The sequence below is a fragment of the Phoca vitulina genome, unplaced genomic scaffold (genome assembly GCF_004348235.1).
Source record: "Phoca vitulina isolate PV1807 unplaced genomic scaffold, GSC_HSeal_1.0 scaffold8, whole genome shotgun sequence".
Classification (NCBI taxonomy): Eukaryota; Metazoa; Chordata; class Mammalia; order Carnivora; family Phocidae; genus Phoca; species Phoca vitulina.
This window is the reverse complement of record NW_022589711.1, coordinates 41,898,295-41,925,280: the sequence shown is the minus strand read 5'-3', so window position 1 is coordinate 41,925,280 and position 26,986 is coordinate 41,898,295. Positions and strand designations below refer to the sequence as shown.

Below are 26,986 nucleotides of genomic sequence, written 5' to 3'. Positions count from 1 at the left end.
TTATTTTTTTGGCCACTTCATAATAACACTGCACTGGAAGTTTCCATAGGAAATTCTTTACAGATTCTTTACTAATTACATAGCTAAGGATGGGCCAGAGGCTATGCATGTTTTCAAGGCTTTGGATGAGTACTGCCTGATTGATCTCTAGAAGGGGGTTACCCATTTGCACCTTTGTATCTGAAGGTGCCTATTTCCTTAAGCTCCTGGCAAGCTTAATTTTTTCAACCTTTGCCAGTTTGATATGCTCACATGATAAAGGAACTAAAGCACTCTTCTTGACATCTGCTGTAGTTAAAAATATATCTCACGAGACGCTCTGCCCATCCTTCCCTAGTGTTTAAGCCTTCCCAAAGACTATGCATAACATTTTGGTACCAATAATAGTAAGAGATGTTACCACAGTAATTTGAAAAATGAAAAAGTTCACATCCTAGTAGGTGACCACCACATTCTGACATAATCTTTGCTAAGCTCCTGCTATTCACAGTAATTCCCAAGCTCAATACAGACACATTCACACCATTCTTTCTAATCATTTCCTTTTGTCTAACCTTAAAACATTTAACTGAAAGGTTGATAAGAACAGGACCATGAGGGTGCCTGGTGGCTCAGTTGGTTAAGTGTCTGCCTTCGGCCCAGGTCATGATCACAGTGTCCTGGGATCAATTCCCACATTGGGCTCCCTGATCAGCAGGGGGTCTGCTTCTCCCTCTCTCTCTCTCTCTCTCTGCCCGTCCCCCCCCCCCGCTCTTGCCCTCTCTCTCTCTTTCAAATAAATAAATAAAATCTTTTAAAAAAGATAGGATCATCGGGGCGCCTGGGTGGCTCAGTCATTAAGCATCTGCCTTTGGCTCAGGTCATGATCCCAGGGTCCTGGGATCGAGCCCCGCCTCGGGCTCCCTGCTCAGCAGGAAGCCTCCCGCTCCCGCTCCCGCTCCCTCCCCTGCTTGTGTTCCCTCTCTCGCTGTGTCTCTCTGTCAAATAAATAAATAAAATCTTAAAAAAGAAAAGATAGGATCATGACCCTAAGCAAGGCCTACTTCAGGTTAACTATACAGTCTGATGTGAGGCTGCTGGAAAAACCATACTCCCCATTTTACAGGTGAGAGGTACTCAGTTTAAGGAAATTGCTGTGGTCAAATAGCTGGTGACCTGGGATATAAGTCTTGTCAGTCAAGTTCAAGCCCAATGTTCTTTCCTGTACCAAGTATCTAATATAAACATCACATATTCATAGTTCGAAATTCATTTATTCATTCAGTTCATATTTAGAGAAGTCCTATTATATGCAAGGAACTGCACTTGAATATTCATGTGTGAATCAGACATACATCTTGCCCTCAAGGAGATGAGAGGCTATTTGACTCAACATTTACTCGGGACATGATATATGCTAATTGTGTGCTAAGTAGTGAACAAAGATGTAAGACGCGGTCTTACTCTTAAGCCTCTCAGAGAGCTTATAATCTAGGAGATATATGTATATAAACTATAAACATATAAAGTTGAATACTCAGTACTATGATGAATATTCCAAGATACTATCCTAAAAAGAGTGCATGTGTGACTACCCAGGGTTTCTTTCTTTAGCTATCAAAAACTGCTAGCTGGTAGTTCCATCTGTGTCGATTATGGTGATTTTGAAAGCAAGTTATAGAAAATCCTCATCAAGGGAAACTCATATGACTGAAAATCCAGAGTTAGGGCAAACTCTAGATGCAATGATGTCATAGGTTCAATGATGGTAATCCAAGACTCAAGTTGTTTTCATCTCAGAGCTCTTTCTTCCAGAACTGATGAAACCATGTACTTTCTTGTTCAAGTCCAGCAGAAGAGAGAAACCATTCCCAAAATATGAAATCCCTTTTTTTAAAGTCTGATTGAGACAAATTAGGTTATATGTACTTTTATGGACCAATAATAGTTGCCAAACAGGATGCCTTATGCTGATTGGCTTAAACAGGACCCCCCACCCCACCACCACCCTTGGATCCATGTGTAATTATAGTTATCAGCACAAAACTGGAATTCCCTAACAAGGAGGAAGGGGTAGATGGACTTTGAGTAGGCAAACAATTCTCCACTAAACTACCTTGTCCACTAACAACCAAGTCATCCTGAATGGTCAAATTGAGTTTAAAGGAGCATTTCCCCTCATAGTTTACTCAAACTTTTGAGAGAAATGTATTAGTAGAACACAAGAAGTTGTCTGATGTTAAGTTTTCACAGAATAAAACAATCAGCAGATGTTCAGAGAACTGTTTCCTGAAGAGTGGTCCTTCTGGAGACCACCTAACTATAGTGCTTAAGCAATAAATGTAGTTTACCTCCTGTCATGAAGTCTGGAGGTTGAAAGTTCCGGATCTGAGACTGTGGCTCAGTAATACTTGGGAGAAGTGTGACTTGTTCTATTTTTCAGCTCTTTATCCTTCTCATCCTTAGGTATATGATATCTCATGGTAGCTTCAAGCATTCCATCACTGCACTGCACTGGTCAAGCCAGGATAGAAGGTAGCAGGCCTTCTCACCGTCTGTCAGGAAGTCTTTTTCCCAGAAGCTCCCACACACACTTCCTCTTATATCCCATTAGTCACATGCCCACTTGTAAGGCAGTTGCCAGAGAGGGGAATAGGATATCACGCCTGGCTTTGACCAGTCTTATTTCAGGCTCTGGCAACTGAGGGAGAAGCCCACCTTCCTTAACATACTGCCCAAGCAAAATCACGGTTCCGTAAACTAGGGAAAAATGGAGAATGGCTGAAGGACAGACAAACAGTAGTGTCTGCCTAAGGTCAACTTCGCAGTATGTGTCCAAAGCCTAGATCATGCCTCTGTTCTATTTTAATAGATATTAGGAAAGGATTAATTTCAAGCTCAGTGCTTTTCAAACTATACGTGGTTTAATTTTTTCCAATTAACAACCACTACTAGGAAGATGGGAAAAATTCAGTTTAAAAAACACATATACTCTACAAGCCCGAAGTTTATATTGCATTAAAAGGCCAGAATTCCCTCTGTCAAATTGCTATAAAAAATGTCTCAGTTCTCTCAGTTTCTGTCCTGATCTCATCATGGACCAGTACCAGCTCACAGACCAGTTGTCTTTCATAGCCGTACTCGGAGAGCCAGGTCAGCCCGCTGACTTCATAACCTGGCCCGGCTTGCCTCTCCTGCCTCAAGTCCTACTGCTCCTTTTCTTTTCTTTTTTTAAATTTTTTTATTTTTATTTATTTGACAGAGAGAGAGACAGCAAGAGAGGGAACACAAGCAGGGGGAGTGGGAGAGGGAGAAGCAGGCTTCCTGCCGAGGAGGGAGCCCGACGCGGGGCTCGATTCCAGAACCCTGGGATCATGACCTGAGCCGAAGGCAGACGCTTAACGACTGAACCACCCAGGTGCCCCCCTTCTGCTCCTTTTCATTTACCCACAGCAGGCTGTACTCTGTCATGTATTTTTGTTTTACTTCTGGGCTTGACTTCACATTCTGTTCTCCTTTCCTGGAATGCCCTCCTCCTAGTTGGGGAACACCTCATCATCTTTTTAGGCCAGCTTAAATGTCACCTTCCCTGTGATGTTTTTCTGAATTCTTTCTCCCGGATCAGTGCCTCCTTTGACCCCCAAATATATTTATTTTATTGGATTGCAATTATTTCTGGGTCAGTCTCCCTCATTAGACCAACAGCTCCTTGTAAGCGACAATTGTCTTGCTCATCTTTATATCCCCTGTGCTTGGCGCACATACTTTGCTTAAATAAATGCTTATTGAATTGAATCAATTCAACAAATGATGTGACGATGTGACTTCTCTTTGTTTCCTTTTATTCTCCCCCAGTATTTTCTACTGTGCTTCTACCTGCATGTTTGTGGATCTCCTTATAAGAACATACCACTCTGGGGCACCTGGCTGGCTCAGTCGATAGAGCATGCAACTCTTGATTTCAGGGTCATGTTGGGTATAGAGATTACTTAAAAAATTAATTAATTAATTGATTTTTTAAAAAGAACATACCATTTTTACACAAATTTTTTTTCCTGTTCTATCAAATGTGGTTTTAAAAACAAGATACAGGGTGCCTGGGTGGCTCGGTTGGTTAAGCAACTGCCTCCGGCTCAGGTCATGATCCCAGAGTCCTGGGATCGAGTCCCACATCGGGCTCCCGGCTCAGCACGGAGCCTGCTTCTCCCTCTTACCCACTCCCCTCTCATGCTATTTCTCTCTCTCTCTTTCTCTCTCAAATAAATAAATAAATAAATAAAATCTTTTAAAAAATAAAATAAATAAAAACAAGATACAACTTGGCATTGTTATATTCCCATCACAGGCCCCATCCTTCAGGCATCAGTGTCATTGTCATTGCAGGTAGCATGGGGGGTTTTATGCACTGGTGATGCCAACCGCCCCCCCCCCAGCAGCAGAGTCAAATCCCCTGGAGCAATAAAGGAGCCTGTATATGGATACATATAAACTCCCAAGGGTACCTAACAAGGTGGGACAACACAGAGAACATACAATTTAAATGACCTACGCTTTAGTTCACATACTAGCTCTGTGACCTTTCTTAACCTGAGTTTGTTTCTTCCATTAAAAAGAAAAAAAGGTACTATGGGATGACATGAGGAAACAGTAGCTGCTTGATAAATGTTAGCATCCTCAGATAAGCATGTATGTGGATTGACAAAGAAGGGAGGCTGAGAATAACAGTCAGTGGGTCTGCCTGTCTCTTTAACGGGTCAAGGCCGGCCCATTTGTCAGGCTTGCTGAGAAAGAGGACCTGCTTTGAAATTCTATCTTGGGCAGAGCCTTGGTTGCTTCCCCTTCCCTGCTTCTGATTTCCTGGCTCACAGCTAGCAGGAATAGCCACTCTGGCAGCTCTGGAGGCATGACTAAGGTGGAGGGATGAACAGCTGCTGCTCGCTCAAGTCAGTGGGTTGGTTGGGAGGCAGGCAGCTGACATAAAAGCAACATATGGAAATCCCCAAACTCTACTGCTCAAATGACATCCCAATCATTGCTGTGAGGAAGACTGGGGGCAGGGCCTTTCCTTCTCTAGGCGCTCCAGCTCTTTTCCTTTACCACCGATTTTCACCCCCTCAACTTTAGAAAGAAGGGAATAAAATACACATCTGTTGGTCAGTTCACTTTAATTTTTAAAAAAAGAGGGCACCTGGGTGGCTCAGTCAGTTAAGCATCGGCTTTGGGCTCGGGTCATGATCTCAGGGTCCTGGGATTGAGCCCTGCATCGCATCGCATTGCATTGCATCAGGCTCCCTGCTCAGTGGGGAGTCTTCTTCTCCCTCTCCCTCTGCACAACCCCCATGCTCGCTTGCTTGCTCTCTCCCTCTCACTCTTAAATAAATAAATAAAATCTTAAAAAAAAAAAAAAGAAAAAACTGGCTTCCTTCGACATGCCTTGCATTTTCACAACTCTGTGGTTATGCTTCTGCCGTTCTCACCAGTAGAAATGCTCTTCTCCCTCTACCTACCTGGTTCATTCAATGCCTACACCTCAAATCCAGTGTTAGCTCTTACGTCTTCCCTCCTGTACACCACTCTTCCTTCCAGGCAGCTACTTCTCCTTAAGCTTAACTCAGTTACTGTGCTTCACACACTGAATTGCCATTGTTTTTTGAAGTATTTTTCCCTTGATAGAGTGAAAGCTCTTAGGAATCTGATTCTCTAAGTGCTTGGCTCATAGTAAGCAGCAGTAAATATTTGTTGAATTGAAACTTCTACTCCTTGGCATATTTGCCAATTTCTAATTTCTCACTAATTTTAGTTAGGTTATCAGCAGTATAATAAAAGTCCCTATGGATTGAGTACTCAAATAGTTCTAGATGGTTTACTGAGTACCTGTCCCCCCCCCATCTCAGGGGCAATAGGAATACTGATCATAAATATTAACTAGCAGCAAGGGAAAAAATCAAGGAGTCATTTGGAAGCCGGAGGGACATGTCTTAATGTTTGCATATTCCAGATTTATTTTCTGATGACCCAAAATAGATGCCAGGTTCATCCAGAAGTTCCTTGGACATCATCAGACTTCCGGGAGGGGACAGCATGTGGGGTTGGGAGTCATGGATCTAGTCTATTTCCACTTACTGTGCAAACTACTTGGCACATAGCAGTGAGTCCGACTTGAGATCAAATCCTGGCTGGACCACTTAACTGCCTATGGGAACTTGTTACCTCTGTGAGCCTCAGTTTCCTTCAGATCTAGAAGAAAGACAACACTTATTTGGAAGGGTTGTGTGATGACTAAACAATATGTGTGTAAAATACCTAATCATGGTCTGGCCCTTGGTAGGTATTTAATAGGTGGCAGTTATTATAATTTGCAAATAATGGGTAGAGTGATGGTCTGAGTAATGTATTACCATTGTATTAACTATTATTAGATCCAGACATAAGCAGGAGAAATTCAGCTTAGAATTCAAAGAGCTGCTTTGCATAGTCATTTTTGTTTAATGGATGTCAAATAAATGCCTAGTGATGTTTATAATGTGACCTAATAAAGGCTCTGAGGGGTTTTCCAGTTCTCACTGTTAGGATTTTTTCTTATAATAGTCCCCTACTTTCCTACTTTGATGTGTCCTCCTACCCCAGGAGAGCCCCTAGCCCTCCCCACAGGAACTCTGAACAGTATCCTGCCTGAGGCACTGTGGTAAATTCTGCGCTCACTTTTCCTTTGTTCTCCCCTGCCTGCCTCCCTGGCTCCGAGGTCTCGTCCTCTAGGGAGATATGTTAAGTGCCCTGCCAGCCTGCCTGTGTGCCTGGTCTGTTTTTTCTCACTGCCAGTACCTCTTGGATTCCAATTCCAAACATGGTATGCATCTGGGGTCACCCTTTCTTCCGGTGCCAAGAGAGACGCATTCCAAATGGAACACAAGTGTGCATCCCGTGCTGGGCTCTCCTCATTCTGGTGGGGACAACTGAGAGCAGGATGTGGCCACTTTATCCCTCACAGCTAAAGTTTTCAGCCCCAGAGTCCTAGCTTTGCCTCGGGACAATTTAGGTTTGCTGCTGAGAGCCAAATGTGAAGACTGTCCTAAGAAACCTGGAGCCAAGGAAGCTCGCCAGAGCTCTGCGGAGAGGGCCAGAGCCTTGCTGAAAGAAACAGAGAGGGGAAAACAAGTTTAAAAATCCTCCATGAAGTGTGCTATGCTCTGCCATTTATTCCCAAAGCTCCTGGAGGCATTCCTCTCAGGAAAGGTGGAGTTGGTGGCGAGAAGCCGGATGTGAGGAGACCTCCTGGGAGGACAGACTAATCCATTTTTTGAATTTCCTATGTGGGGACAGTCTTCGAGCCCCGGCAAGGCTTTGAGACACCCCGAAGATGAGTGCTAACAGCCAGGCCGTGAGCCAGCTTCTCTGGCAGGGCCCCGTGTGCGTTGGCTGGAAGCGGGATCTGGAAGGGGCCGTCTACCATCTGACCAACTGCTTGTTGCTCCTGGGCTTCATGGGGGGCAGCGGGGTGTATGGATGCTTCTACCTCTTTGGCTTCCTGGGCACGGGCTACGTGTGCTGTGTGATGTGGGGCTGGTTTGATGCTTGCGGCCTGGACATTATCCTCTGGAGCTTCCTGCTGGCAATGGCCTGCGTGCTCCAGCTGGCTTACCTGATCTACCGCCTGCGCAGGAACACCCTCCCCGAGGAGTTCGAAGTCCTCTACAAGACACTGTGTCTACCCCTGCAGGTGCCTCTGCAGGTGTACAAGGAGATTGTTCACTGCTGTGAGGAGCAGGTCTTGACTCTGGCCACTGAGCAGACTTATGCTGTGGAGGGCGAGACACCCATCAACCGCCTGTCCCTGCTACTGTCTGGCCGGTAAGCTACTCCGTCACGGCTCAGCATTTCCTCCCTCTGCCCATGCTTCTCGTTTCCTAGTGTGTCCCTTTCCATTCTGAGGCCCCTTCCATTGAGGGAAGGATGTGGCAAGTCAAACAAACAAAAACAGGTTTTTTTTCTAAGCATGGGTTTGGTTCCTCTTTCTTAGCATTTTCCAAGAGGAAACAAGATCATGAGATAGCTTCTCGGTTGGCAGGAAGGACTGTGTGTGCGCTTGGTGCTAGGAGGTGTGGGGTGAGTGTTTCTTGAGCCTGGGTCTAAAATGACCACACACATGCACACACACACACACGCGCGTTACACACATCGGCAGGTCATGCTTAAGCTGCCACAATATCTCTGTAAGCTTTGAACAAGTGAACATTTCAATAAGGTTGATTTGTTCCTTCCATATGTATTCAGTATTTCCTAAGTGCTGACTATGTGCAGGGAACAGTGCCTATACCATGCCGGGGCATCAAGGAAAGAGCCCCGATCATGTTGAGGATATCCTATATAGACTCTGTGGGAAAGCCATTTGGTATACAACGAGGTGGGGAGAGGGAATATTCCTGGTCCACTTTTCCATTCCTATTTGTTCTATTGAGATGCTTACAAACCAGTGATCAAGTACCAAGAAGACCACACAGTGAAGGAAGAGTAGTGATGCCCATACATGTCTCATTGAGGATTTGGTAGAGATACCTGGCTGATTCCTCTCAGGACGGGTGACAGCAGAAATGAGCAGCAGTGGTCTTAGTCAGCATTAGCGTATGCCCATCAGCCTACACGTGAGTGTTGGCCTTTGGCTGACATCTTCTGAACAAATACACGGGGCTCCATGCTGTACATTTGGGAGGCGGTTGTGGAATCTTTGAAATATTGCCCTAGTGGGACTTCTGTGTGGGGCTGAGCATCAAACAGTAAACTATGTAATCTGGTACACTTGGGCTGCCTCCATGGAAAGCAAGCAAAGTACTTCAAAAGCTATTTTCTCAGTTTCCTTCCCTGCTTTTTTGAGACCAGGAGAAGTTGATAGAAGAGGTAAGATCGTAATCTTATCAGCAGGCTTGATTCCAAGGTGGGGAAAAAAAGGGGAAAAAAGAGTTTCAGAATGATGATGATGGTACCACAATGACTACTGGTAGTAATAACGCGCATTTCTGTACCACGGTGTAGAATCAAAAGCGTTAGGTATACGTGAGATTTTGTTTGGACTCGGAGTCCTGGGTTGAATGATCTATGAGATTTTTGTGGGGAGACATTTCATTTCATTTATGAATAAATTGAAGTGTAAACAAATGGAATGATTTGTAAAGAAATACATGTGTAAACAGAAGTACATTATGACTGTTGCCAAAATGTTTGCCACCTACAGTTCCATGCTTCAGATAAAGACAATCTGGGACGCCCAGGTGGCTCAGTCGATTAAGGCTCAGGTCATGATCCCAGGGTCCAAGGATGGAGTCCCCGCATCGGGCTCCCTGCTCAGCGGGGAGCCTGCTTCTCCCTCTCCCTCTGCCTGCCGCTCCCCCTGCTTGTGCTCTCTCTCTCTGACAAATAAATAAATAAAAATCTTTAAAATAAAGACAATTTAAGAAATGTTCTCCTTCAGGAGATCCAGGATGTTATTTGCTGCCCATAGCTCTTCTGTTCAGAGGAGGGAGCTGAGACAGGTGGGAGAAAGGCCCGCAGCACTTGTATGGTGTATGATTATTATATGATATTTTTAATCTATTTTTAATATGATGAATTTACCATGAATTTGTAGAAGACCCCTTCCCTGTGACGGGGAGAGGTGGGCTTGCCCCCTCAGTGTGGCTTTTCCTAGTATACTTAGCATCAAAAACCTGAGTCAGAAATTAGACAGGTTTTTTCTTGCTTTTCAAGGTTTGGAGTAAGAGTTTTATTTATTATCTTTCCATGTCATCCTGTCTCAACTTTGCTAAGTTGGAGCTGGGAGAAGAGGCTTCCTGTCTGTGACCAGGCTCCAGTTTTAAAGGAGAATCATTTTACCTTGGTGGCAGTTGAGGTACCCAACACCTCAAAGGTGTACAAGAACGCTGTGCCAGGAAGTAGGGGCTTCTTGGGCGGACCTCCCCCATATCACATGCAGGCTCTCATCTGGAGCCCTTTGCTGAAACCTCAGATGCCCTTTCTGTTCTGTTTTAATATATGCAACCAGTCCCTTTTAAGACTCAGAAAGGCCAAGTGACTTCCCCAAGCTTTGTCACCTTGTTAAGCTGGGCTTACTGTTGGTGAGTTTCTCTCCTACAGAAGTCTCTCATGCACAGCCTCCTAGAACTAACTGTCTAAGCTACTCACGTGGGAGGCAATACCTGTCATCCAGGGGATCAAGAAGGAAGAAGAGACTTAAATGATAAAGGGCGTAATATACCAATTTAAATGGCTTCAGGGAGCCATGTGGGCTCATTAGATGTTATACTTTAAATGATGACACTCCTCGTAGTTTGCTCAAGTGGTCAGATCCCTTGCCTGAGGATCTGGTAAGAGGGTCTGGTGTATCCAGCAGCAGCTTTGTTCTCTCCTGCTATCTCTCTTCCTATTTTCGAGAAGCTCTTCCTTGAGATGTTAGTCCCGTTTTATGGTGACACAAGTGAGTTCACACAATCAATTCAATCTGTTCCTTTCTTCTCTCCTTTCTCCCTCTATTCCTACCTTCTTTTCTTACTTTTCCCCTTCAAAAATATTTATTAAAAGCACTAGGGACTAAGGATCCAGTGTTAAAATATGAAAAATACTGTTCTTACTGTCTATCAAGAAAATCAATAATGCCTGACATAGTGGCGAATCATAGACATGATGTTTCCAAGGAAAAATGCAAAGTGCAGTCAGAGCATGTACCTAGTGGAGCTAACTTTTCTGGGGAGGTCAACAAAACTTCTTGGAAGAAGGAATGTTTAAGCTGAGATCTGAGGAGACGGTGGAGATTGGGAAGAGGTCCAGCTAGAGGGGACAGACTATGTGGAGACCCTGAGGTAGGAGAGCATGGCACTTCATTTTCTCTTGTATCTTTTATTACTCAGGGAAGTTTTGCCCGGCTATCTCTATATATCACCTGGTCTTGTAGGAGCACCTGTGTTTCTGCCATCGGAGACTATGGGCTGACACCACATCCTTGGCTTGGTGTGAGAGCTACATCCCCTTCTGTCTTCCATCTTAAGTTGTCAGACAAAAGGCAATAGCTTATTAATTGGTGATGGTCTTTGGTAATTTGTATGCATGCATATATGCAGCCATTCATTAGGAGCAAGATTTGGAGCGCTAATATCCCATTTGGCCAGAACTTAATCACATGGCTATACCTAGCTGCAAGGGAGGTAGGGAAATGTGCTCTAGCTGATCAGCTGCAATCCCCGCTAAAACTCTAGTACTGTGGAGGAAAGGAAAGAGCAGATAGGGGAAGACAGACTACCACACCACCATCTATCCCCATCCTCATCGGCTGCTCAGCATCCTATTCGTTTTTCAAAAGTCAGCTCAAATGTCATCTCTGAGAAGTCTGCCATTTGAAGAGAACTAATCTCTCTCCCTCCTCTAGTCTCCGGTTCCACAAGGGCACACACTGACTTATACCTCTGGGATTTCCACTAAATTGTGAAATCCTTAAAGGCAAGGATCAGATCATACCCATCTCTGCTTTTCCAGACCTCCAGGAACACAGGAGGTATTCCATACATGTGTATTTAGCCAGTAAAGCTCCAGGAGAAAAAAAAAAGGAACAATAGCTCCTTCCTGATGGACAGAGTGTACCTCAGAGATCTCTTTATCTGCCCCCCCTTTGTTTGCTAGAGACACCTCCTTTCCTGGTATAACTCAGTGTTAGAGAGAGGTTGAAGCTGAAACTCTGAGTTTTCCAGGGGAAAGAGGAAAAAGCCCATATTGGATCCTAACCATTTTCCATTTCTAAATACGTAATTTCAACTGAAGAGGGTTCGGGTGGCCACTTTCCTTTTCCCACACAGTCTCTTCTCTCCCTTTGCCAGGGTTCGTGTGAGCCAGGATGGGCAGTTTCTGCACTACATCTTCCCTTACCAGTTCATGGACTCTCCTGAGTGGGAATCGCTGCAGCCTTCGGAGGAGGGAGTGTTCCAGGTAATCCAGAGCCTGTGGCGGCTCTGGCCCACCCTGTCCCACTGTGACCCAGGAATATGCCCCCCTCCAGCTTTCCCCACCCACATCTCTTCTCTGAACCACTGCCAATGTGATGCTAGGGGTGGGAGCGCTCTCCTGCTGTGGAAAGAGGGCCTGGGCTGCTGGCAGGGGATGGAGGCAGGGAGGTGCTAACCCCTGAGAGGCCGTGTCACTCCGAGGCCAAAAACTCGGGAAGACCCCCTGACCACAACATAAAAACCCACACTCTCTAAACACATCCCACTGTTTTGCAATGGCCATGCTTGGCCCCTACGGTACCTTCTCTCTGAAATACATTTCCGCCCCCCCAAATGAGGCGATGGCAGCTTACTTCCTCTGAAGCCTGCCCAGATTGACCCCCTCGGCTTCTAATCCCCACAGCTTCGGGTTTCTGTCTGTGTGCCTTTCTATTCCTTTTACTTATGCTGACTGGGGCGCAGATTGCTCTCTGCTCTAACGATTTGGTTTCCTTTCCTGACTCTTTGAGGTAGAAATCTGGGCTTCCTCTTCTTTCTATTCCCAGACTCCAAAGGACAGTACCCTGAACACAGTAGGTGTTCAGTAAAGGTTTGCTGACCTGGCTTGGCAGTGGGCAGCTGGTGTCTCAGGGAACTCTATGGGGCAGTCACTGCCATGCTCCACGGTGGGGGCCTGGCTGCTTGGCCCTGCTCTCTTCTCTGCCAATCCTTCAAAACTTGGTTCCTTGCTTTGTAGCTCTCCCTTACTGAAAGGCTACTATGTGTCAGGCACTAAATATTATATTGCCTTATTGATTCTCACAACAACCCTCTGGGGTGGATATTATTATTATCCCATTTAACAGTAAGGACATTGAGGTTCCAAAAAATCAAGCAATTTGCCCAAGGTCTTCATCTAGAAAGTGACAAAGTGAAGTTGCCTGGCTCAACTATTACTGTTCTTTTTTAAAATGAGCAGGGCACCAGTAGAGTGGAGTACACACACACACACACACACACACACACACACACACACACACTATCATAGGGACTCCCCTGTCCAGATAGTTCGCTAGTACTGGATTCTATGTGACTTCTACCACTTCTATCGGGGAGTCCCTCAAGCCAGCATAGGAACTAACCCGAGAATAGACACATGCCAGGCAGGGCCACCTGGCTGGGCCTATTTCTGCCCCAGCCTGACTCCCGGCTCTATGAGGACAGACCCTGAGGGGTAATGCTGATCCCACTGCTGGGCCACCAGCCCTAGGCCTCCACTGATCAAGTTCCTTTCCCACCACACACACCCTCACCCTCTCCAACCAGCCCAACAGCCTTCTATGAGAACTCCTTCAGGCCCCTAAGAACCTCCAGGAGGGCCGAGTGAGGTCCTGAGCCAGCCAGACCAGCCTCTGTTTCTGACACTGACGCCGAGGAACAGGTGGGGGATAAGCCGGGTGTCCTCCCCTAAGCTCTGCTTGAAAGGAGAGGCTATAACCCCGGATGGCCTCTCAGCCTGGAATGTAGCTACCGTCATATTCCTCCCATTTTTATTTTTAGTGCGCACCTCCTTTGGGAGCAGTGAGATCCACACGTTCGTTATTGGCTGTGTAAAGTCCCATTTCCTCTTTGCAAATGTCAGGCATTGTCCTGAGTTATAGTTCATCCTGTCCTTGCCTTTTGCAATTACAGTCTTTGCAGACTAATAGGGCAATCCACAGTGACTGAAGCATAATTCTCATTGTGTTTACCACAAATGAATCAATGTCCCATCACACCTCTCAGCAATCCAATTAAATAAGAACTTTACTGACTATTCAGCACTGTGCCCTCTTGTTGGTCACCAAGAGCATAGCATAGAAGGTGTCACACAGAAATCATCATTATTTCCCCAGTTTACATGTGTCTTACTGGACCCGAGCCCTCTTTCCATATGTTATTTCATTTAATCCATTTAACCAGCCTCTGAAATGAGAATTAGAGAAAAAGGTTGTCAAAACTTTATTACAGATATATGCATAATATATGGAACCAAGCAATAAGCAGGCTTCCTGAAGACCTTTGAGGAAGGATTTTATACAGGACCTGAGAAAGTGACATTCGGTTGTTTTGCAGCATGTAAGATTTGTGGTCTTTCCCTGACTCATTCATTCACTGCAGTAATGTCTACTGAGCATTTACTATATACCAGGCAGTGTTACAGGCGCTTGGGATGTATCAGTGAACAGTACAGAAGAAGTTCCCTGCCTTCGTGCAATTTGCATTCTAGTAAGGGAGATAAAAAATAAGCCATAGACATAATGAATAATTATGTAATATGTTAAAAGATAATGAGGGCTAGTAAAAAAAAAATAGAGTGGTATAAGGGAGGTCTAGTTGCCATTTTAAATTGGGTGGTCATAGAAGTCTTTTGTTGAGCAGGTGACATTTGAGCAAAGACCTGAGGGAGGTGACAGTGTGAGCTCTGAGAAGCTGAGGGCAGAGCATATTAGACAGAGGGAAGAGCCAGTGCAAAGGCCCTGTGGTGGGAAAGACTAGCATGTTTGAGGTGCAGAAAGGAGGCCTGGAACAGAGAGAGGACAGGGAGAGAATAGCAGGAGAGGAAGTCAAAGACGGGATGAGGAACCACATCATGTAGGGTCGGTGCATAAATCTTCTAAAGAGAGCCAAAAGGATTTCCTAATGCATTCGGTGTAGTGTGTGTGAGAGAAAGAGGATCAAGGAAGACTCTAAGGCTTTTGGTCTGAGCAACTGGAAAGATGGAGCTGCTATCAACTGGAACAAGGGAGCCTACAAGCAGAATCAGTTAGACGGGAAGAGAGGAAGTTCACTTTTGGATATAATAGATTTGTGTCATCTATGGACATTTCATGGAGATGCTGCACTAGCAGTTGAATATTTGAGTCTAGAATTAAGGAATGAAGTCTGAGCCTGAGATACAGATTTGGGAGTTTTGGCATACAGATGATATTTAAAGCCATTGGATTGGATGAGATCACTGAGTGAGTGTGTTTAGAGAGAGAAAGTGTTTAAGAATGGACCAACCCTAGGATACTCTAGTGTGTAGGAGCTAGAGATCAAAAGGAAGTCTCAGAGGAGCTGCCAGGAGATTGTCCCAAGAGAGCGAGATACCCTGCGAGCCACGCAGAGAAAGCGCATCAAAGAGGAGGAAGGTTCAGCAGGGTTGACCAGGAAAACTGATGCCCCACGCCATCGTAGAGGTCACTGGTGACCTTACCAGGAGCAGTGGGTGTGGACTGCAAGGGACAAAGCCTTGCTGGTTTCAGAGACAGTGAGAGGAGAGGAGCTGGAGACAGCAAATACAGGCTACTCTTTTTCTGGAATGTTGCTGAGAAGGGGAGTAAACTAATGAGGTGGTAGTTAGCCAAAGAAGCGAGCTGAAGAAAAAGGATTTTGATTTATTTTAAGATGGAAGGAAGTAAGATCATGTTCATAAGCATGCCCATGGTCTTTGTGTTTGACGTCAAGGACGCTGGTCACGTCCAGAGTGACTCTGATACTCACCCACTTCAGGGTCCGGACTCTGAGTTCTTGTTTGGGAATTGTTAGCGCACCTCCAGCACTGGCCCCGGCAGACAGCGACAGCTCCTCGCTCAGCTGCTAGGAAGGGGCAGATTGTGGGGACTACTTTCAGCATTTTCTCTCCTGAGGCAGCGTGCTCAGAGACACTAAGTAATTTGTCGGATGCCACACAGCTGGCAAAGGGGTAAAGCTGGACCTTGAAGCCAGCTCCCAGGCTTGATGAGGTAATTTCGGGGCCTGACTTCAGTGCTGGGGATTAGGGGGCGAGAAGCAGAGGGGAGGAAATGAGTGAAGCAAGTGGACACAGGGTACTGCAGAAGGGGAGAGGAGAGGAGGGTAGTGGGAGCTCTGGGACACAATACAGGAATTAAAAGGATTATAGGAGATCCCTAATAAAGGATGGTTGGAAGTCAACCCTACTTTTAGTTAGAAAATCCACATGAAGAATTGAACACAATGCCTGGCGCACAGTCTCCTCCTAATAAATGTTAGCTGCTGTCATCATCATTATCAGCTCCGCTGTCCTCATTCACAAATCTTCATCATGAGGCCTGCTGGCCTTCTCATTTCTAAAGTATTGGGGCCATGTGGCGCCTGGGAGGCTCAGGGAGTTAAGCATCTCCTTCACCTCAGGTCATGATCCTGGGGTCCTGGGTTTGAGCCCAGTGTCGGGCTTCCTGCTCAGTGGGGAGCCTGCTTCTCCCTCTCCTTCTGCCCCTGCCCCCCCCATGCTCTCTCTCTCAAATAAATAAATAAAATCTTTAAAAATTTTTTTAAATAAATAAAGTATTGTGGCCAATCTGATTATAAAAAATTGTGTGATTCTACACCCTATTCCTTTACTATCCTAGTTAAGCTATTCTAGTTTAAGCCTAGCTTTACCACTCCTCATTGCTTTAATAAGGATTTATCAAGCACCTGCTACGTGCCAGGCACACATTTCCTACCCTGCAAGTGTAATTTAGCTTTTCGTCATGGGCCCGCAGTGAGTGCTCAGAAATCCCTACGTGGCTAAATAAATGGAGAGTGGGGTACCCTCGACTTTGTGCTTTTAAGAGCTCCTCTTCCTTCCTGCCCTTCTGACTTTAGCCATCGGATCTCTTTGGTTACTTGTCGTGGCCACGTCAAGAGCAGCTCCCTGGGCCTGAATTCCAGGCTGACATTCTGCCACTTGGTGCAGCTTGGCATGCCTAATCAGAAGCTCTTCTCTAACTGAATTGCTTTCCAACTCGTCCTGAATCCCTCCTGCAATATATTCTCCTTCTTTATTCTCAAAACAAACTGTCATCAGCACGCCGGCCTATCTTCAGGGCAGCAGGAGGCCCCGTCTCTCTCACGAGATCATAACAGACTCAGAACCTCCCTTAGCTGTTAACGGTATCAGCCACGGGACCACAGAATGTGAGAGCTGAGGAGACTGGGCGTGGAAGCTGAGGCTCCAAGGGGGTGAAGGCCCAGTGAGTGGATGGCTGGACCCAGGGCTGCTGACAAGGACGCCCTCCATATCAGTGCACACAAGTAAAAGTCATTCACGGGACCTCCTCCAGGCGAGGCCAGGGTGGGCGCTCCCACAGTTTCTTCAACAGAAGTGCAGCCGTTTGTGGAGTAACTGTATATTTCTCTGTGCTAAGCATGGACAGTTAGTCTAATTTAAACCTTCACTCTCTTCTCTGGACCCCTCTCAGGTCACTCTGACTGCCGAGACCCCGTGTAGCTACATTTCCTGGCCCCGGAAAAGTCTCCACCTTCTTTTGACCAAAGAGCGATACATTTCCCACCTCTTCTCGGCCCTGCTGGGCTATGACATCTCAGAGAAGCTCTACGCTCTCAATGACAAGCTCTTTGCCAAGTTTGGGCTGCGCTTCGACATCCGCCTCCCCAGCCTCTACCACGTCCTGGGGCCTGCGGCCTCCGATACAGGGCCAGAGTCGGAGAAGGATGATGAGGAAGCCCATGAACCAGCCATGCCCTCATCCGCCCAGCAAACACCCCCTCGCTCTCCTCTTCTGGCTTCTGCCGGCCCCCCTGCACCTCCTTCCCGGGCCAGGATGTCCAGGCCTGACAGCGGCGTCCTGGGTGAGGACTCCACCAGTCTGGTGCTGGAGGATTTTGAGGAGGTGTCGGGATCAGAATCGTTCATGGATTATAGGAGTGATGGGGAGTACATGAGGTGAGGGAGAACTAACACGGGCCCAGCCACCCGGCTCAGGATCCTGTGTAAGTACTCAGAAGGCAACTGCCACGCCTTCCTGCCAACAGTTGGCCTTAACTCGGCTTGTAAGGGCAAAAAAAACTCTTTCATGGAGCCTGTCCTCTCAGAGGACTCCCAGAAAGTGGCATTAACCCAACCTTGCAGTAGCGACTCATTCCAGGTGCATGCAAGGCATGAGGGATTTTTTTTAAACTCATTTTTATTAAGTGTGATTGCATTTTGGAAAGTGGGCTGGTTGACATTTTGAGCAAGCGAATGGTTGTGAAATTGTTTGCAAGTTTGTGTGAAGAGTTAAGGCCTTAGATAGCTAGGGCTAAAGGGGATTTTATTTGTGGCATGCGTTTTAAAGGGGAAAAAAAGCTGCCATGGTTCTAATTCCTATCCGTTCTTCCTAGTGTAGAGGCAGCTCTAGAAAGCAGTCACTCTTTAGCTTGGGTTGGCAGCTAGCTCTGTTAAAATCACAAATTTCAAAGAGGCTTGTGATATAGGCTGATCACCCCGGAGGAAAATGTCCCACCTTGCTCTCCTCTTCCCCAGTGGAGAGTACCTTGCTTACTCAGGCAGAGGACTGGGTGCTGCTTTGTTACTCTAATCACATGGCCTGGCTTTCCCCCAAACCACACCTGTGTGAGGTGGATGGGCACTAATGTGGGAGGACCTAACAGGAAGGGCAGGATTTCCCTCACAGCTCAGGAAAATGTACAAGAAAGGCTATACTGAGTAGTTCTGGGAAATTGCTTTCACATTCCCCCTGGTGGCTCTCACAATGCTGTGACATTTTCCTCTGGGACTCCACCTGGCCATGGCGGAGGCCTGGCTTTTCCTGAGGAAAATCCCACTGTTGCCAGTTGGGAAGGCCTTTCCAAGTGTGTGTGTGATGCAGGGGCCTACAAGACCCGTCATCCTTTGGGAAACACTGACAAATTTTTCAAGAAACTAGCCCAGGGAGGAAGGGTTCCAGGGTACACAAGGTGAATGAATGAATGTTTATCTATTTTGTAAAAACAAATTATGTAAATGATGACAGAGGCCGGGGAGGTGAATGATGAGGTTAGATGTCTTGTTTGATAGATATGGAATTTGTCGTCTCCTGTAATACCACTCCCTAGAACCATAGTTGGGCTGATTCTGGAGTAATTCCATGGATCTATCTAGGACTCAAGATCACTCGTTGACTTCCTCCATTTGCACTGAGCACTCTCATCACCCCTTTCCCCTTGTGCTAATCCTCACCGTCCTACTTGTCCACCCCCATCCATACATATGGGTCACGTTCTGTGGATCCCTCTCTTTGTCCAGCACGCCTACCTCCCTGTACACACTCTTCACTCCCGGTAGCTCTTGGTGTTCTCATGTTTTTCCTGGTTTCTTCTCTTTTCCTGGTTCTATTTGCTCTTTTTTCTTCCCTCTTTCTGACTTCTGCTCAGTCCTTAGTTGCCTGCATTTGCTGCTCAGGAGAAGAAAAAAGTCCTTTTCTTTTTCTTAGGTAATTTCTCCTCTCCATATTTGTCCCTTACATTTTCCCCACTTTTATCATTCATGTATTTCTCTATTACCTTCTTTTCCTTTTTTCCCCACTTTCCTGCCTTGCTCTTTCTCCTAAACTACCCTGCACCCTCATCTTGGTCTTTAATCCATACTCTTCCAAGATTAGTACCTCTCCCTCTGCCTGTAGATAAAACCATTTGAGTGAAGGTGTGAATATTCCCAGCTGTAGGTGGCTACACATTTCCTGCATGAGTTTTCCCAGACGTTAGGAGGCACAGCATGATAAACCAGAAGGAGAGCCAGACTGGGCGCCTGCAGTCCTGGTTTCCATGTCTGGGTCTGCTACTTTTTGCAAACCACATGACCTTTCCAAACCTCACTTTCTGCGCTTGAGTGTGTTGGACCAGCTGGACCCCAAAGGTCTTAATGGATTTATGTAAGAAGGCAATGGATGAGTTGTTCGGAAGAGGAAAAGAGAAACAGTCAGCAGTATACTGGACACGGGCCCCAGGACATCCGAGTGTCTTTCAGCAAGAACCCTCTGCCATATTTTACTACTATTTCTCTTTTGACCTGGGACTGTCCTGCTTGCTGAATGGTGGGTCCTGCTTGATTAGAAGTTCCCTCCATGCTGCACCTGTGAAGAGTCTACCCCCTACCGTGTGATGACAAGTGCAGATGTTCTATGTGAAAGGAGGCCACCACTCAGTCTCAAAGCTCCTCCACCCTTAAGACTCTCATATGAAAATACCTCCTTTCAAATCCAGCTTTTTCTGAACCTCGAGAGGAGAAAACTGCTCATATAACTCCCTTTCTAAAGTAGTGGTACTGGCAATATAAAGAGAGTAGGTTTTTCAATGTTTTGTTTATTTAGGTAATAGAAAGGAAAAAACATATTTATGTCCAAACCACAGAATTTTGAGAGCAACTTGAAAACCTGGTCAAGTTGTACAAATTTCAGATGGCTTTCAATTCAGTCTGTGATCATGGGATACTTTAAACCAGAGATCGTTTTCTGGACTTGTGTTTTGGGGTGCTTGGTTTGACTTAATTTGCCATCAGGCCCCTTCTAGGGCTATTCCTTTAATGAGTAAGCATAGTCCCTTGTGATTGGTAGCGATTTACTACTGTGTCCTTTATAATGCAGGGCACAACGCACCCTCTATTCCCTGGCCCTGCAGTTACCAGCATTATAAGCTCAGTGCTGTTCATCCTGGCACAGCACTTACATAAGAGGCAAGAAGCTGGCTGAGTTCAGCCTCATTGAGAATGACACAGCTTCATCACAATGACACGGTGCTTGTCCCTCACATCAAGACCCGCTAAAAATAGTCTGGGCTTCCATTAGAGCTCTCTTTGGAAGACGGTGCATCTTTTTTTTTTTTTTTTTAGCTTTTTATGGTGCTTTATTCTGGTCTATATTTCTTTCTTTTTTTTTTTTTATGTTATGTTAATCACCATACATTACATCATTAGTTTTTGATTAGTGTTCCATGATTCATTGTTTGTGCATAACACCCAGTGCTCCATGTAGAACGTGCCCTCTTTAATACCCATCACCAGGGTAACCCATCCTCCCACCTGCCTCCCCTCTAGAACCCTCAGTTTGTTTTTCAGAGTCCATCGTCTCTCATGGTTCATCTCCCCCTCCGATTTCCCCCCTTCATTCTTCCCCTCCTGCTATCTTCTTCTTCTTTTTTTTTCTTTAACATATAATGTATTATTTGTTTCAGAGGTACAGATCTGTGATTCAACAGTCTTGCACAATTCACAGTGCTCACCATAGCACAAACCTTCCCCAGTGTCTATCACCCAGCCGCCCCATCCCTCCCACCCCCCACCACTCCAGCAACCCTCAAGATGGTGCATCTTTTAGTCTGGTGGTGCCCAGAATTGAATGTTGTTTCTTTTAATGGACAGAGCAGCACTGCAGCATAATGCATTCATGCAGGGTCTTCCAGTTAGACCTCCCATTAACCCGGCCTTCATGACACACTTGAATTCTGGGGACGCTCTCCACAACATTCCATTTTGTGTCTTCCTTACAGGAGATGCTCAGTGAATGCAACTCTGGAGTGAGCAGTGAAGTCAGATCACAAGTCTGTTAGCACAAATTAATTGAAAGCTGTTTGAAATTTGGCCAATTTTGATTATGTTTCCAAGTTATTCTGAAAACTGTGATTTGAAAGTAGAAACCATACGTTACTGCCTTTCTCCCTATTATTTAAATAAATAAGCAAGCAAATGAGAAGCAGATTACAACATGGAGGCTAATTGCGGTCAGGGAAGGAGCACAGGACCAGGACAATAGTACCAAGGGCCAGAGAACCAATTCACCAAACATTTGAGTATCTACTGTGTATTTCAGGCACTGTGCCAGGTAACTACATCATGAATCATCATGAGTAACAGTAGAAAGAAGTGAAGGTGTTTAATCTGGAAGAGATGAGCAAGAGCGATAGCCCCACGTCTCAAAAAGAAGGGGAATTAGAATTTGCCTTCCTCTGGTGTAGTTCTTGAGGGCAAATGAGGTAAGGGCTGAAGGGCTTTGCGCAGTGTTAATAATGGGATGCCTCATAGAGTTGTGAGTTTCTCACCATTGGAAGAGGCCAAGCAGGAAGAAGAGGGGATCTCAGAGACCTTACAAGTTGATTCCGGCTCTGAGAGAAGAACGCCCTGGGTTGTTGCTGGTAAGGTGCCTTCTAGCTCTGTGACGCTACGGTTCTGTGATTCTAAGACCTGACTCCGGTTCTGTCACTCAGCCACCATAAAGAGCAGTTGCTCATCTGCAGAACAGGACTAATAGTCTCATAGATAATTAACACCTACTAATAGGTAGACAGGTAGGAGGTTGCTGTGAGGAGTAATTGAGATAATGTATACAAAAGTAGTTTGTAACGTGTGAAGCGCTGGATGAATGTGTAAGGTATTTCATGATCCTATTGTGTGTGGAATTGTCTAGCAATCTCCCTCTCCCTCTGTCAGAGGCACACGATTTTTCCGCTCATTTCCCCCCAGTCTGGCTTTCCAGGGAAGGTGGCAACTGGCAGAGGCCCCTGAGAACAAAAGGGTCAGCAAAAAGATGGAGACCCAGAGAAAACACACACGATGAGCTCCTCGGCCCCTGAGTAACCAACAACTGGCCAGAGCCTCACCTCTTTTCCTTCATTGGCTCAGGGGGAGACAGAACACCATCACACCATACCCACTCTAGTCACGCTCTACCCATCGCGTGCAATTTCTCTCTGCGGCGGCTGTCAGGTGCTGTTGTAGCTGTCAGGTTTGTTAAACAGCACTTTTCCCACAGAAACCATTGGAAAGACTCCGGGAGTGGAAAACGTGCCCTTGACCGTGGCATGGCAGGAGCTGCCCCAGGGCCTCGGGTTCTGGGTGTCTGGGTGGTAGCACCGCTCTCCCGCCAAGGCCCCGTGTTGGGTCAGCTCGGCCGGAGCAGCGGCTCCCTCCCAGCCCCCTGCTCACAGCAGCCTGCCGCCGTGCCCGCCCCGACGTCCTCCTACTTGTGTTGTACAGGCCTCGTTCACCTACCTGTCTCTGTGTGAAAATAAAAGACGGGGGCCTTATTAAACTCATCATTTTGCCATACAGACTTTTTGGAAACTCATTCAGTAGTGCCAGATAGGAAGAAGAGTTCTGTAGATTTTTCATAGGAAGCACTAGGAGTTGATCTCTTGGTCTCTTCCCCTATAAAACGAGAGGTTGGGCTAAATAACTTCAAAGCTGGTTTCTAGAATGAAATGATTCAAGGATACAACTGCCCCTACCATGTCAGGCCTTGGGTCCAGCTACAACAGTGGGAATTAGCAGAAGAAGATAAAACGGAAAAGAACACTGGGAAGTGAGGCAAGCTAGCTGGAGCCAGAGTGCTGAAATCCTGCCTCTTTTTCTTTCCACAGCTTCTAGAACTCCTCTCCATAGTTACTCTAAAGTTACGTCCAGGGGACAGGCCCCCTTGGCTCCAACCCACACTCCTGAACTTTAAGGATCCACAGGCTACCTTTTTCTCCGGCCACACGAATCTTCACAGGAGGGTCACTTGAGTGCACGCCCCGTTGTACCCACTAGAAGGCTCACGGGCCAGGTCGGAGCAGACCCAGGACACGCCAGTGCTACAGCTACGCCAAGGGCCCCCAGCAACTTGTGCAGATTTGCCCTCACCAGCATTCCTTCCAGAAGAAGGCACCCAAAAATGCAAAAGCACTGATTCCATCCTTCACTAACTGCAGAATCTTGGGCAAGTCCCATAGGCTCTCTGAGCCTCTCCTGTAAAGTTGGGACTTATGAAACCCATCTCACAGGGTTGTTGTGAGCATCGAATGAGATGACTTAGGTAACGCATCTCAGACCTGGCGTGGCACCTCGTAAGCACTCAATAAATCACTCGGGCTTTTGTCCCTATGTTGTTTCTTGGAACTGTCTGAAAGGGTCTCTGAAGTCAGCTAGCCAAGAAGTTTTCACGGTTTGCTTGTTTGTTTGTTGTTTTTTCCAGTTAGATTCAATTTATGGAAGTAGATATTTAAAAACCTAGTTTTCCCTTAAGCTTTTAAGTTCAACTTACAAATCTCTTGTTCTGTTTAGGACCCTAGCATTAAACAATAGTTTTTAGGGGGACTTTAACAAACTCAGTTAATTAAATTTCCTTAAACACTTCAAAGTGGGTTTATAAATTTAACACATTCTATTTTACTTTTTCCCTAAATACTTCAACATATATTCCAGTTATCCATTGTTGTGTAACATTCATACCTGAAATGGTGACTTAAAATAGTTTATTTTGCTGATGCACGTGAGGCTTGACTGGGCCCTGCTGGGCTATTCTCACTCAAGGTCTTTCGTGCTGTTGTGTTCAGATAGTGGCTCGGGCTAGAGTCATCTCCAAGACTTCACTCGTGTTTGGGGCCTAGTCTGGGGACACTCAAACAGCTGAGGACCGAAACAGCTGGGAGTCCTCGGGCATCTCTCTCTCTCTCTCTCTAATAGTTTGTTCATTGTGTTGCTGTTTGCAAAATTGCTGTTGCAGTTACTTGTTACATGAATATACCATAATTTATTTATCCATTCTACTGCTGATGGGCATTTGGGTTGTTTCTAGCTTGGGGTGATTATGAATAGTACTGGTATAAGCACTCTTGAATGCATTTCTTGGTACACATATGTGTACATTTCTGCGGCATATACCTAGGACTGAAATTACTCAAGTATTGGGTACGTGTATGTTCAACTACAGTAAATACTGCCAAACAGTTCCCTAAGTGATTGTACCAATTAATATTTCCACCAGCAGTATGAGTTCTAGATGTTTCTCATCCTCCCAATGGTTGACCCTTGTCATTTTAAAAAATATTTTAGCCATTTGGGTGTAGGTAGCAGCATGTTGTTGTGGTTTTAATTTTCATTTCCCTGAAGAGTGATAAGGTCGAGTATTTTTTCATGTTTTTATTAGCCATATAGATACCCTCTATTGTGAAGTGTCTATTCTTATTCTTACTCATTTCTCTATTTGTTTGTATGCTTTTGCTTATCGACTTAAAAGAATTCTTCAAATATTCAAGTTAAAAGTCCTTCATTGCTTATATTCAAATATATTCTCCCACTTTGTGAATCTTCTCTTTTTTCTCTAAATCATGTCATTTGATGAACATGTTCTTTTTTTTTTAAGTTTTATTTATATTCATTTATTTGAGAGAGAGAGCACGAGTGAAGGAGGGGCAGAGGGAAAGAATCTCAAGCAGACTCCCCACTGAGCATGGAGCCCAACACGGGGCTCGATTCCACGACCCATGAGATCATGACCTGAACCAAAATCACCAGTCAGACAGTTAACTGACTGAGCCACCCAGACACTCCTGAACATATGTTCTTAATTTCAATGTAGTAATTTATCAGTCTTTTTTTCTATCATTAGTCCTTTCTGTGTCATGTTCAAAAAAATCTTTCTCTCCCCTGAAGATATTCTTCTATGTTACCCTCTAGATGTTTTATTGTTTTACATTTCACAGTTAGATCTACAGTCAACCTGGATTTGATTTTTGTGTATGGTATGAAGTAAGATTAAATTCTTTATTTTCCAGTGGATATCCAACAGACAGAGCACCATTTACTGAAATAATTATCCTATCCCCACTAGTGTCCAGTGTCCCCTTTGTTATAAATCAAATGTTTATATAACTTATCAATTCTAATCATCAATCCATAGAGTCTTCAGGATTTTCCATAGATTCAAATAAATCATCTGTAAATAATGATGGTTTTATTTCTTCCTTCCTAACCTATACCTTCCCCCTGCCCCCTTCTCCTCCTTCTTTTTCTTTTGATGTGTGTTGTGCTGGGTAGGACCTCCAGTCCAGGGATGAATGGAAGGGATAATGAAGACATTCTTCTCTCATACCTGACCTTAAGGAAAATGTTTTCAGTATTTTGCCATTAATTATGATGTGTGTTATTAGGTTTTCATAATACCCCTATCAGATTAAAGAAGTCCTATTCCTAATTTGCTGAGGGTATTTTTTTAATCATGGATGAGTATTGAATTGTATTAAATGATTTTCTGCATTTATTGAGATTATTTTTCTCCCTTCTTCTGTTAATGAATTACATTAATAGACATGTGACTATTAAAATAACCTTGCATCCCAGAGTAAATCCAATTGTATTAAATTGTATTTTCCTCTTTGCCTATTCTGAACTTAGTTTGCAAATATTTTTTTAAGGAATTTTACATCTATGTATTTTGTAATATCATTGTCAGGTTTGATATCAGGGTTATGCTGACTTTGTAAAAGGAGTTAGGAAGTATTTTCTCTCTTCTTTCCTATTCATTGGAAGAGATCTTTAAACCAAACAGCTTTATAACTCTTGAGTACCATCCCAACAACCTTACCTCCTACTCTGTCTTCTTTCCACTCAGTTGCCCATGCCCAAAACCTTGGAGTCTTTCTATCCATCTCAGTCCTATCTTCAAAATGTATCCTGAATTCAATTCACCACCTTTACTGCCACCACTAATTTCAAGCTACCATTATTTCATACCTAAATTAACTTCAATAGATTTACAACAGGTCCCCTGATTTCTCCTGTTTCTCCTCCCCATAATCTATTGTACAAACAGCAAAGTGGCCATTTAAACATGTATATGATCTCATCACTCTCTTGCTCAAAATTTCAAATGGCTTCCAATTATACTTAGAATAAAATCCAAACTTCTTACCATGTGATATTAGGATTGGTTTATTAATAGCACAAAGGTTTTTTTCTCTCTTAAAGTCTACTGAGAGTCTGCATGACTCATGAGGGTAACTGTCATCATGTTGCAACTCGGTGATTCAATCTACTTTGACCTTCTGGCTCTGTCACCTGAAGAAAGAAACGGTTTGACATTCCAGTGCTAGCTTTTTGATGCTGTGGCCCAGAAAGGATACGTACAAATCACTTCTGCCCAGAGTCCATTGGCTAAAGGCAGTCACGTGGACCCACTTAATAATCAGCTTTGTGCTTTGTTGATTAAAGAGACTGGGAAATGGGGGGGAAGCAAAAGTCATGATTGCTGAGTCCTATTCTTCCGGCCACTTATAAGCCAGAAAGCCCTACCTGCCTGTCCTTCAGCCATATTACATTCTGATCTCATTCTTATGTATCATGTTTCAGCCACACTGTTCTTTTGGGGGCCTGTTAGGCATACGTAGCTGCTTTCTATATTAGGGCCTTTACAGATGCTTTTTCTCTCTGCAATGCTTTTCCCTCATAACTTCTCCTGGCTGACTTCTTCTGGCCATTCCATTCTCAGCCC

The 26,986-nt window shown here is 45.0% G+C and overlaps 1 protein-coding gene across 2 annotated transcripts; it reads left to right on the top strand.

Moving 5' to 3' along the window:
- The first annotated feature begins 6,851 nt into the window (after window positions 1–6,851).
- On the top strand, window positions 6,852–24,224 carry POPDC2 (popeye domain containing 2). Of its 2 annotated transcripts, XM_032406143.1 has the most exons (4): window positions 6,852–7,827; window positions 11,835–11,943; window positions 17,168–17,558; window positions 23,097–24,224. In XM_032406143.1, exons 1-4 carry the CDS (start codon window positions 7,337–7,339, stop codon window positions 23,180–23,182), a joined length of 1,077 nt encoding a protein of 358 aa, XP_032262034.1. In that variant the 5' UTR covers window positions 6,852–7,336; the 3' UTR covers window positions 23,183–24,224. The 2 variants fall into 2 exon arrangements, with proteins under 2 accessions (XP_032262034.1, XP_032262033.1); XM_032406142.1 differs by lacking the exon at window positions 23,097–24,224 and having other exon boundaries at window positions 17,168–17,656.
- Window positions 24,225–26,986: the final 2,762 nt, after the last annotated feature.

Bases quoted from the DNA above. Each gene is read 5' to 3' on its own strand.
- POPDC2 (XM_032406142.1), top strand. From the start codon at position 7,337: ATGAGTGCTAACAGCCAGGCCGTGAGCCAGCTTCTCTGGCAGGGCCCC. The intron at 7,828-11,834 runs GTAAGCTACTCC...TCCCTTTGCCAG, and splicing joins TCCCTGCTACTGTCTGGCCG to GGTTCGTGTGAGCCAGGATG. The intron at 11,944-17,167 runs GTAATCCAGAGC...GACCCCTCTCAG, and splicing joins CGGAGGAGGGAGTGTTCCAG to GTCACTCTGACTGCCGAGAC.